Genomic DNA, 13,042 nt, shown 5'->3' on the forward strand with positions numbered 1-13,042 from the left:
ACCATTCTATGACTCTATAAGCCTAGTCAAAACAGAATAAAATTTCTGATCTGGATGGATTGCGTCCAAGTCTTTTGACAGAATCTAGGAAAAAGCTAGAAGAGGCATTGCTATGTATGTGTACACATTCACTAAAAAGTGTGGGGCCAAAGGACTTCCAGTTGCCTATGTAACATTGATAGTTACAAAGCTCAGTCGTGGGAAAATAAAGAAGGAAAGAATGAAGGAAAGAATCAAAGAATGTTTAGATATGAGAAATATGATGAATAATCAACTGGTCTCTTCTTTCAAGAAGAGTCTGACAACGTGCAGCACAGTGAGGGACTTGAAAATCATGAAGGGTTTTGATATTAAATAAAATGGTTGCTCCTGTGGGGAATAAGGTAACGATATATCATCAACGTAAGATTGACTCCAGCAAATCCAAAATGGAATTCAGAAAAAATATCACCCACAGAGAGGTGGGAATGTGAGCTTGCTGTGAAAGGGTGTGGTTGAAGCAAAAGTATCGATGAATTGAAGGGAAAATTAGACAAGTCTATGAGGGACGAGATAGCAGTTTTTGATGAGAAAAAATGGAGAGGTTCAAGTGGAGCTTAAACACCAGCATGGGCTAGTTGGGTTGAATGATCAGTTTTGTTGTAAAATGACCTGTCACAATATTGACAGCAGGTATATTTTCCATACTGACATTATGTTCAACTCAATAACTCTTTAAGATCAACAGAAATAAACAACAATAGCAAAGAAAAGGAAGTTTCCGGAGAAACTCAGCATCTGTGGAGAGACAGTGGAAATAAACAACCTTAAGACGTAAATTTTCAAATTTAAGAACCATTTTATTAGAAAGTTTTTCATTTCTATCTTTATTAAAGTCATACAATTTAACATTGTCATAAAAATACAACACATTACAAATGATTGATACTTTATAGCCTAGGAATTGAAAATCATCTAGATTAAAGTGTAATCCCAGTAGTATTCCTAAAAGGGTTCTTGTGTTGTCTTTTCAAGGTGCCAAATAGCTCACACGATTGGAAATTGCATATCTGTACATAATCTATTACAATTCCAAAATTAGAAACGTTTACAAAGTACGTTAAAATTACAATGTTTCCTCATGAGAGCCAGAATGGGGAGAAATTTTAACAAGATAGAGTAACTCTTTTAAAATCGCACTGAAAAACTTTGAATGAAAAGAAGTTTTTTTTAGATTACTTTTGCAATTGAGTATCCACATGTTGAATTTTTACATGACTCGTGGGTATGTATCTCATTTCAGCTAGTGAACTAACACTGCAATAATTCACCCTCCTTTAAAAAATGTTCAAAGCATATACATACAATTAAGCTTGTTTTAATATAATTTTATCCCAAAGTGATTTGTATAAGATTTTGTTCCGTGTAAATCATGTATTTATATAAAAAAAGCGTTGTAGTGCCACTTAGTCACTTACAATTTTTTTTACAATAAAGTGTTGTAAAGGTTAGAAATATTCATATTAAGTATGAAAAAATGTAAAACAGACAGACAAGAGAAACAAGCTGTATAGATGTCTATGTATGCGAAAGTGGACACATTACGTCCGCACAAAGTTAGCACCCAGATTCAAAGTTTAGCACCATTATAACATGCAGCTTTAAAAGATTTCAACCTCTTCAACATTTGATTATTGAAAGCAATTAGAAATACAGTGCAAGGTATCTGTTTAACCCTTAACATACTGGGATTGATGGCAGCCTGTAGACGCTGGCTCCGATCAGAGGTATATGTAGGGCCTTGTCTCCATTTCACTTACGTTCCCATTGTAGTTACCATTCTGGTTTGAATCCGTCCTTAAAAACAACCAAAAGTATTTTATGTTCTTTCCTTAAAAGTATTTGTGTGCATAAATGGAGCCGTTGGCTAAATATAATCATAGCACATAAACAGCAGTTAGATGGGGTTAATTGTCAATTTGAAAGTCAAACAAATGGAGGGGTATTTTGTGAACAGTACTTAACTTTGGGAATCTCAGCTTAAGACGGCTCTAACTGGGTCACCTGTAGTCAACCTCCATTGTTCTGTGATTCACAACAAATCACTTTGAGCAAGCCTGGGGCACTTCATGATAGAGTGCATGGAATACACTTTATTCACACACAGCGCAGATGAAAAGTATACACTTAATAAAAAGTAGCTTCTGGTTTCTCAATCTTCAGAGCTGTTCAACAAATTCTTGAAATATGCTCTTTGCCTACTACAGAGTTACATTTCACGGATTGGATATGAAGATCCATCTATCTTCAAATCCTTTAAAGTTGCCTATTTACAGAAACAGATTTGATTGCTTACTACAGGAAATTTTCAAAAAATCAATTTGGTGTTATGTTTGTTTTTAAATTGTTCAAAGGCCAATTTCATTGAACAGTTAGTTATCTCAACATTTTCTCATACGATGTTTAATTATTCCCTCTATGAGTTTTATAGTAGTCATTAATGTCATACATTATTACGATTGATACTGTTATAATCATGTCTCCATCTTGAGGCATCTGATTTTTTTTTGCATATAAGAAAGCTCAAACAATTATAATTAATTGAATCAATTATTCAATTAAATCATTACCCTTTAAGTCATCAATGTATCCAAACAGACTGAAATTCTATACTGGCACAGTGTATTCTGAAATCAGGACTGAGGAGTTTGTTAGGGCAGAATACATGGACATTTAATCTGCATATAACTAATACTATAGTTGTAGTTTAAGAAAAAGCATAAAACGTACCTCTGGTTAAAAACAAACATTTGTAGTATATTGTCTCAGACTTAATCTCTTGGGCAATAGAATAAATGCTCTTAATAGTTGTTTACATATAAATTAACGCAGGAGGCAAGATTCTAAAGCTCTGGGCCCACTGCCATCCTGCCTATGTTTTCATGAGAAATAATGAAGGTGCGTACTAAATCCTCAAATTTTTTTATCCTATTGTATCCTTCAAATTGTTAATGTGCTATGTTCTCCTGTAAAATGTTATTTCTGACATGTCAATAGGCACTAGTTTCCATATATATTTTTGATCTCCCAGGGGCATTGTCGGATTGATCCTTGAAGATTCTTTTCCATGTCCAGAACAGTAGCCTTGTAGAATTTAATAAGAAGCGCTAGGCAGGGAAATATGGTTTCTACTAAACTGTCCTGCATTGGCACTGCAAATTGCTTACCTTCAGCACATGCCTTGGTACATTCATCCTGTGTATTGAACCTGTTTGCATTGCCATTGCATCCACCATACCAGAACCGTGTGCACATTTTAGTCTTTACATCATAGTACCACTTAAGGGAAAAATTTCGGCAATTTCCTTCATCCCGATGTAGTTGACATATATCTTTAACTGTGAAAACAAATATAATATAGGGGGACATTAAACAACTGAGTACAGCATAATACAGGATAATTCAATTTTGTTAATATAGCAGCTTAAATGGATGAGAAAAGAGAGGTGGAAAACAACTCTCCAACAAGAGAGAACTTAACTGATATTCAACGGCATTACCATCACTGAATCCCCTATTATCAACACTCTGGGGGTTACCATTGATCAAACACAGAACTGCTGTCGCCATATAAATACTGTGTCCACAACAGCAACTCAGAGTCTAGGAATCCTGCAGTGAGGAACTCAACTCCTGACTCCCCGAAGCTTGGCCACCATCGACAAGTCACAAGTCATGAAACTTGCCAAAAATGACATCTAGTGGATTTCTGGTAAGATTCAATCCTCACTCCCCCCACCTACCAATTCTCAGTTGCAACAATGAGTACCATCTGCAAGACACACAGCAGAAATTTCTGAAGGCTCCTTAGACAGCACCGTCCAAACCCACAACCACTACCACCTAGAAGGATAAGGACAGAAGGTACAAAGGAAAGCCATGCACAAGCCACTCACCATTCTAAACTGGAAAAACATTGTTGTTCCTTCACCGTCATTGGGTCAAAATCCTGGAATTCCATCTTTGATATCATTGTGGGTGTGCTTACACCAAATGGACTGCAGTTCAAAAAGGTATTCACTACTACCTTCGGTAACTAGCTATGGGCAATAACTGCTGGTTCAGCCAGAGACAGCCACATGCCATCAGTGAATAACGAAAAGTAATTATTACATAGAACAAAGCCCTCTCCAATCTCCTCTCCAATGTATTTCATTCAAATACCAGTCACGCTTCCTGAACTGTACTATTTCATTTCTATAGCAAATATCCATGTGCATTGCACTGAAGTTGTAATACAGCAGCAATTACTGCAGAAATATCATTGTTCTAATGCACTTCACTCATTTGATCTTCAGCCCATGTCCTAGTGTGCACTAAATCTCTTTCACACATCTCTGTGCTTGCTCACCTAGGCTGATTTCAGTATTGCATCTATTTTTTATTTACACCCTTATTTTCAACTTCCTCTTTGTCCTTGCGCATCCCTTATTCTGTAATCTTCTTCAGGACCAAAACCCTTCAAGACATCTGCTCTCCTCTTATTCTGGCCTCTTGAGTATCTCTGATTTTAAATTGATCCACCATTAGAGGTTGAAGCGTCAGCTTTCTAAGTTCTATGTAATGTAATCTTCTCCTGAAACTTCACCTTCCTCCTTTAAGGCTTAAACCTTATCTCTCTTTCATTACAAAAAACATCAAATTCCATGTTTATATCTCTTATTTGCTCATTTGGCCTAACATCTGCTTAAGTGGTTCAGGGCCATAGCTTGTATTTAGAAGTCTTGCCCTAAATTCTGGCAGATCCTAAGTTTTATTTAAAGGATGGTGTAGTATGAAGGACCAGGAGTGGAAATCCTCTTTTGTGTCAGATCGTTATAGCCCTTGGCTTCCCAACATTTCAAAACTCTATCTACCTCATTTTTGAACACTTTCAGTGATCTAGCCTCCACAATGCTCTGGAATTGAGAATTCCAGACATTCACTACCCTCTGTGAGAAGAAATACCTTCACATCTCAGTTTCAAACAAATGTCCTCTTATACTGTAACTGTGCCACCTAGTTCAAGACTACCCCACTAGAGGAAATATCTCCCAAACATCTAACCTACCAAGCCCCCTCACAATCTTGTATGTTTTAATAAGATCCTCATTCTTCCTAACCCTAATGAATAATAGGCTTAACCTGTTTAGCTGTTCCTGATGAGTCAATCCTATCATCCTAAGAATTACCTCATTGAATCTCCTTTGTAATACCTCCATTGCCATCTATCCTTCTTTAAATATACGGAGCAAAATCCCGTACACAGTATTCCAGGTGCAGGTTCACCAACATTCTGTGCAGTATCCTGTACAGTTATAACAAGACTTCCCTATTTTAAACTCCAAACTGCCAGCAAAAAGGCCAATATTCCATCTGTTCTTCTAATTATTTACTGCATCTGCAAGCTAACTTCTTGTGTTCCATGCACAAAAACACCCAGATCCCTCTGCACTGCACTCCATTTAAACAATAGTCAGCCTTTTGATTCTTCCCACCAAAGTGCAAGAATTCACACTTTCCTACATTAAACTCCATCTGCCAGGTTTTTGCCCACTCATTCAACCCAGCTATAACCCCCTAAAAATTCCTTATAAGCTCGTAACAACAAGTCCTCCCAGCAATTTTTGTTTTATTGGACAAGCAAACATTCCCATAACAACAATTCTGAGGTTTATACAGTACCAGCTCCAGTACAGCATTCAGTGTCTTTTTAAATTCTTCCTGATAGGGTGAGAGTCAGCACAACTGAAAACACAGAGTGTTTTACGTACACTGCATCCAATGTCAGTATTTAGCCATTCCACCTCAGCTCCAACAAAGAGCTGACACAGGGTAAAGCTTCATCAGCACTGCCCCATCACTCAATCTTCAGGCAGTCATAGTTACTACTTCATCTTCATTACAGAAGTTGCCTTCTGGGAAGCTGTAAATTAACTTGTGTAGCACAAAACTGGTGTAATTAGTTCGGTTTCTCATGTTGCATGTGCCTGATTTTATTTTGCATTGAAATTCATGGAATGAAGAAAACCAAATGGCTAATCTGATCATGTCAGGTTCCTACTGGGGGATTAAGTTAATATTAACAACCTCCTCTTGCCAACTTCCCATGTTCTGATGGTGAGGAATACAATACTTCAGGTGTGATGCATAAGATTCCTTTAACATTGCTCTATCAAATACTCTTTCCTCAGAGAGTACAGGTTACATACAATGGGAAGTTTCCTCTATACTAATTGTACGGTGCTATCTCTTTATTACATTTGTACATGAAAGAAAATAGGAATAGACGAAGGCCACAATCCCTCAAGCCTATTCATCACTCAGTTAGATCATGGCTGATCTGTAATTTAACTCTAGGAATCTGCTCTTTGCTCCATATCTCTAAATGCTTTTAGCGATCAAAAATTGATTTAAATTTAAACATTGATTATTGAATCCCTACAGTGTAGAAACAGGCCACTCAGCCCAGTAAGTCCACGTCAACCCTCTGCAGAGCATCCCATGCTGACCCACATCCCCTACCCTAACTCTGCATTTCCCATTGCCAATTCACCTAACCTGCACATCTTTTGACTATGGGAGGAAACCAGAGCATCTGGAGGACATAGGGGGAATGTGAAAACTCCACACAGACAGTCACCGAAAGGTGGAATTGAACCTGGGTCCTTAGTGCTGTGAGGCAGCAGTGTCAACTACTAAGATACTGTGCTACCCCTATATAGCATCTATTATTATTGGTAGAAAGAGTTCCGAACATCTCCTACAGTTTGTGTGGAACTGCTTCCTAAATTCACTCATGAAAGGTCTGACTTAAATTCTTGTACTGTTCTCTAGTCCTAGACTCACAAAGCAATGAAGATCGGGCACGATAAGGAAAAACTGTGTTCCCCTCAATAACTTGAAAATTGAACTCAACTGTATTATGACTGCCATTAGATAAATGACATTGTTGAGCTGTGAAGTTAATCCGTTAATTTGTATACTCAAGATAGCATGACACCACCCCCAACTCCCCTACCCGCCACACACCCCCACCCCACCCCACCCCAAAGACTCAATTCTTTTCCTGTCTCCAAATTATCGATGCCATCTGTGGAAAAAATACAGAGAGGCTGACGAAATCTTGCAACAGGCTGACTGATCTGTTACAACAGAGCCAGCTGTAGTGGATTAGGTATTTTTCTCTTTTTTTTATTTCCTTTCCTGGAACTATATTGACATTGATTCCTTCTTTTGAGAATTACATTCATTTATATGCATCGCTGATTATTCATTTGTCATTTTTCTTTGTGATCTTGAGAACATTGAAACCTTCTGGACACCTTTCCTTCAATGGAAATTTTGATTACAACCACTGGACGAGTAAGCAGTGTTAACTGCCAGCTCTCTTTCGAAATTTCCAACATAACTTTACTGCATGCAAATGTGTTTTTTCTCGCCGTACACGTCTAATGATTCAAAAGAGAATGGGATAATAGTTTGATTTTCATATGCAGATCTTGTTAGAAATGAGACTGGCACACATAGAGACTGAAATCATAACACAGTCCTTTGGGACACAATGGTGCTGGGGTAGAGAAGTAAGGGAAGAGTTGGAATCTATAAAATTCAACAATAAAGGCATGATACTGGATGAGTATTCTGAAGTCTGGTTGTGAATCTTTGGACAAAAAAACATATTTAATCAATACCTTCCCATCAGGAAATTAAACGGAGGAGGTAAAATTGTTAGAGTGGATGGCGCATGATCGACAGAAGGTGCACTTACGTAGACCAAAAGTACTGTACCTTGCTTTGTGGTCATGTGCAGGTTCCAAATGTGGACCTTCACTCACTTATTTCCTCTCAGCATCTTTCTGCTGTGATCAAATGGCCACAGATGTTCACAGAGAGCAGTAATCTCTTAACTCTGTTGGCCAACATTACCAACTTTCAAAGAGTAAAAGGCAGATGATGCCCGACTGAATGCATCCACATAATATACCACACACCCCACTTCCATTCACACTACATACAGTGCACCCATCCAAATGGCAAAAAAGATTAAGTGTAGACCCCATTTAACATATCACACCAGATGTACTCGATCAAATGAATGACTGTATTAAGCACACACATTCTATACCTCTTCTAAATGATATCATTCATTATGATTGCATCTGCTTGCAAATGTCAATACAGACCCTAAACAGGAGAGTCGAGTTTGTCATTCTCTCTATTAATATGCAGCATTCAGGGAGTTCTTATTGCTGGAGGTTCCAGATGATCCAGGAAACAAATTAAGCTCCAAGGAAACAGCCTTGTTTACGAATTAATCTATGTGTCTCCATTACCAGTTGGAGAGATTAAGGCTTCCATTAATTCTCAAACAGTCTAGAGGAATTAGTTGAATCAGTCTTGTTTTTCATTCTGTCCTGACACAATAGCTACATAGGAACAGGAGTAGGTCATTCAGCCCATCAATCCATAAACATACTCAAAGACTGTGCTTCCACAACACTCTAGAGGAAGGCATTCAAAAGATTCACAACCCTCGGAGTAAAAACAATTCTCCTCATTTTGGTCCTATGACATAGAGTCATACAGTCATTCAGAACAGAAACAGACCTTTAGGTCCAACTCATCTGTGCCGACCAGGCAGCCCAATCTGACCTAGTCCCATTTGCCAGCATTTGGCCTATATACCTCTAAATCCTTCCTATTCATATATCCATCCAGATGCCTGTTAAAAGCTGTAATTGTACACACCTTCACAAGTTCCTCTGGCGGCTTGTTTCTGTACATGCATTACCTGCTGCATGAAAAAGTTAGCCCTCAGATCCTTTTTAAATCTTTCCCCTCTTACCTTTAGTGCCCTCTAGTTTTGTACTCCCCCCGCCCTAGGAAAACAACCTTGGTTATTCACCCTATCCATGGCCCTCACGATTCAGTAAACCTTTATAAGGTCACCCTTAGCCTCAGATGCTCTGGGGATTAAAAACACAGCCTATTCTGCCTCTCCCTACAACTCAAACCCTCCAGTCCTGGCAATGTCCTTGTAAATCTTTTCTGCATCCTCTCAAGTTTAACAACATCCTTCCTATAGAAGGGTGACCAGAATCGTAAGCAGCATTCTAAAAATGGCCTCACCACTGTCCTGTACAGCCACAACATGATGTCCCAACTCCTATACTCAATGTTCTGACCAATGAAAGCAAGCATAACACCTTCTTCACCACCCTGTCTGCGTGCAACTCCATCTTCAAGGAATTGATTTTTGAATTGTGCCCCTGGTTCTAAAATCCCCTACCAGCGAAAACACCTTACTGCAGCAACTCTGTCTGTCCCTTTCAATATTTTGTGAGCTTCTGTAAGATCATCTTTCATTTTTCACTCACACACACACACACACACAAACGTGCGTGTACACACACGCATGTGTATATACACACGCACGCAGTTTTCACCCTTGGCCCATATGATCATACAAAATAAGAGCAGAAGTCAACCACTCAGTTCCTTCAGTCTTCTTCACAATTCATGAAAATTATGACTGATCTGTTTGCATTAAAATCCCCACATTCCCACCTATCCCCATCGATTCCCTTGTCTAACAAGAATTGATCTACCTCTGCCTTAAAAATATTTAATGACCCCACTTCCACAGCCTACTGAGCAAGAGTTCCAAACTCACATAAGCCTCTGAGAGAAAATATTTTTTCTCATCTCCTCCTAAAAGGGTGAGCGCTAATTTTAAAACATTGCCATCTAGTTTTGGACTGATCCACAAGAGGAAACATCTTTCCCAGATGCACCTCTCAGGATTCATTCAGGATCTTGTACACTTCAAACAAGTGACTGTGACCCTGGCTAACATCTGGTGACCTCAACTTTTCTCTCTCTCTCCATTTTCTGTATTCCTCAAGGGACATCAAGTGGTCTCCTTTCCCTACTTATGCCTATTTTTCTCTCACCCTCATCCAATCTTATTTCTGCTTCTCTATTTCTTTACAGAGCTTGTCCACAAAAGTATGAGGAGAACAGGCACTCATTTTGTTGGATGGCCAAGGTGCTGATACCTATGAAGACCAGGTAGCACTTACCTGATAATGTGATTCCAGCAGGCTTGGGTTCTGATATGTTTTCTTCTAGTACTGTGGAAGAAAATGGTTGAGATACTTAGTTTTATCTTGTTCCAGTCAGCCATTCTCTAAAACATCTGCAAGAAAAACAATTAAACAGTGGACAGTGCTGATTCTAGGCAATTTGGCGTATTCCCTCCCCGGCTATATTACTTACTTGTTTTTGTGCATTCTGTAATGCACTCAGCTTCTGTGTCAAACCTATTACCATTACCGTCACAGCCGCCATACCAGAACTGAGTGCAGATGTTGTTTTTGCTGTCAAAGAACCATTTTGCACTATACTCTAAGCACTGCGATCCAGCGTCAAAATCCAGCATGCACCGATCTGTGAAATTTATGTGTAAAATATGAATTGTTAACACAAACTATTTGAAAAAAATGGGATAAGGCAATGCTAATGCAAGTTGAAAAGTCATTACTGTCACCTCATTGGTGTTTGGTATCATCATGGCCGGCAATTTTTCATTTGTATTGTAACATCGCTGCAAGAGACAAGGTTCACCTCCAGCAGCAACAATGCAGTACTGGCAGTGCAGAGTTTGTTCATCTGGTGACATAGGGACCAACCTCAAGAGGTTGACAGCAAATATAACTAAAAAAAATAGTGCTGTGTAGTATAATTTCTCTTCATCTGTGTAGGAGTCTCGCCTCTTGACTGGTCCACATAAGGTAATAAAGCAGTTTATTGCATAGTAGACCTGTATGGAATGTTTCCAACATGTGGAAAGGCTCACAGCCATATGCATACATACTCAAAGCCTCCAAGTCTCCCTGTATTGTACTGAATCCAGCTAGACTGCAACTGAGGTGATTTCCGACCTGCAGTCAAATTGCAGCATGTACTAACTTTGTTAAATATTACCAGGCCATATCAGTCATTTCCTAGAACCTTTTGACTTTCTTTACTCACATAACAAGAAATGTATGTTGCAACATTACAAGCCAGTGTTAGAATAATTTGTCCAGTAAGCCATCTCTGATGTGAACTAAAATGTCCAGTATATTTATAAAATCTTAATGGATTGCATATTGTTAACAACACTCAAAGAAAATCCTGCTTGGCTCAACGTAAAGAATAAAAAGGGAAAGAAGTGAAATGGAATGAAACAGTTCCTGTAGTCAGAGTGAATACTCTGCTGAAAGAATTCTGGCTTGAAGGATTGATTGTTGATAACTACTGGGAAAGGAATTGCTGGGAATTGTGCCAGCAATCAAGTTTCTACTACACTTCAATATGTATAACTACTTGATAATTCTGTAGAATATACAGCATTGGAATGAGTTATTCTATCCAGACATGCAATTCACGCTCAATATCAGCTGTACCAATCCTTCCTCCTTTAACATTACCCGCATGACTAACTATTCTTTTCTTCCTTATATGCTTATCTATCTTTCCCATAAATGCATATTGTTTGTCTTAAACACTCTGTTTGGCAGCAAATTTCATATTGACCTCTCTGATTAAGCATATTTCTTCTGAAATCCGTGTCTGTCTTCTTGGTGAATATCTTGCATTGATTGCCTTTAGTTGTGTTCTTCAGCTTAAGTGAAAACACAAACTGCATGTCTAGTCTATAAAAACCTGTCACCATTTTAAAGACCTCCATTAGGACATCCTTTAGTCTTCTCTCTTCAAGGAAAAAGGGACCTAACCTGTTCATCTTTGCCTGACGGGCATTATCCTGGTAAATCCTATTTTCTGCTTCCCTCTCCCTTTTAGAATTAATATTGTTTTGAACCAAAGCTACGTATGTGTTAAGCATTCTTGCTCACTTTTAAAATTATCCCTCTGCCTACTGTTTGGTTTGATTTTTTTTGATGGACCTATTGGCCTTCTTTAACAATTTGTACATTTGTATTCCCAGGTCACTTTGCTCCTCTAACCTTTTCAGGGTTTTACTTTCCAAAAATATAATGCACCACGCTTGCTGAAATTCTCTGTCAATTACATACCTATTCTGAAAGTTTCTTATAATTTACTGGAATTCTTTACATAATTGGCACTTCTAGCCAGCCCTGCCGCAATTTTAGAAATGGTTTTGTTGAATGAAAAATTTAAACAATGGACCCTGCACTGATTCTTTTTGAACTATCTGTCACTTTAAATCAGTAGGGGCAGCAAATGCTAGCCTTGCACTGCGATATCCTATAGAAAAAAATAAAGAGCATCTTAAGTCCCAACATGCTAACATTTCCTCCACAAGCCTATCTCTCTCTCTCATCTTTTTTATGAAGATCCTTCAATCTACCTCTTTGACCAAGATTTTGGTCACTTTTTTAATATCTCCTTCATGGCCAGTATCAAATTCGTTTCATTATGCTCCTGTAAAGAGCTCCAGAGATGGTTTACTTAATTAAAGGTGGTATAGAAGTACAAACTGTTGAATTTCTGTGCTATTGCTATGTAGAAAATATTACACACCGAGGACCTTTTCGTATACCTTTTCGTATGCAATAACTGAAATAAACTAAATAATAACAAAAATTGCATACTTGACATTTCAACAAGGCTGTCCTCTCAATAAAAGAAAGCACATGATACTAGTGACCAATACTCCTGCTCAGGGCTGAGAATGCCACTTGGCAAAGAAACAGTGGCTTGGATTTAAAAAAAATACTATGTAGCATGGAGAATAGAATGAAGAAAGCTAAAGCAGTGAGAAGTTCGTAAGTAGTTACCTTCAGACAATTATGCTGCATTGGATATGTGCCACATAGCTGATTAAAGAGGAAAGTGAGATAATGGGGCAGGTTGGAAAGGTTGAAATGGTCACACAATGCAGGGAGGATACAAACATTAGAGTGACGCCAGGGAAGAAAGTGCAGTTGAGAACAGTCGAAAGTGTGATGGCAAGGTCACTTGACATTTGTGTCTAGCCTAGTCTACAGTGACC

At 38.4% G+C, this 13,042-nt stretch overlaps 1 protein-coding gene across 8 annotated transcripts in view; it reads right to left on the reverse strand.

Annotated features, from left to right (window-relative positions):
• Nucleotides 1-818: 818 nt before the first annotated feature.
• LOC109937504 (collagen alpha-3(VI) chain-like) overlaps nucleotides 819-13,042 on the reverse strand; it is a 747,545-nt gene continuing 735,321 nt past the window's right edge. For 7 of the 8 annotated variants that reach the window (XM_048599140.1, XM_048599146.1, XM_048599145.1 and 4 more), the window contains 4 exons: nucleotides 10,300-10,470; nucleotides 10,104-10,154; nucleotides 3,207-3,377; nucleotides 819-1,836 (listed from right to left, as the gene is read on the reverse strand). In XM_048599140.1, the coding sequence (XP_048455097.1) occupies nucleotides 1,796-1,836; nucleotides 3,207-3,377; nucleotides 10,104-10,154; nucleotides 10,300-10,470 (434 nt within the window). In that variant the 3' untranslated portion in view covers nucleotides 819-1,795. The remainder of the gene's footprint in view (nucleotides 1,837-3,206; nucleotides 3,378-10,103; nucleotides 10,155-10,299; nucleotides 10,471-13,042) is intronic. The other variant, XM_048599141.1, reaches the window with a different exon arrangement.

The sequence above is a fragment of the Rhincodon typus genome, chromosome 7 (genome assembly GCF_021869965.1).
Source record: "Rhincodon typus isolate 14 chromosome 7, sRhiTyp1.1, whole genome shotgun sequence".
In the NCBI taxonomy this organism is placed as follows: Eukaryota; Metazoa; Chordata; class Chondrichthyes; order Orectolobiformes; family Rhincodontidae; genus Rhincodon; species Rhincodon typus.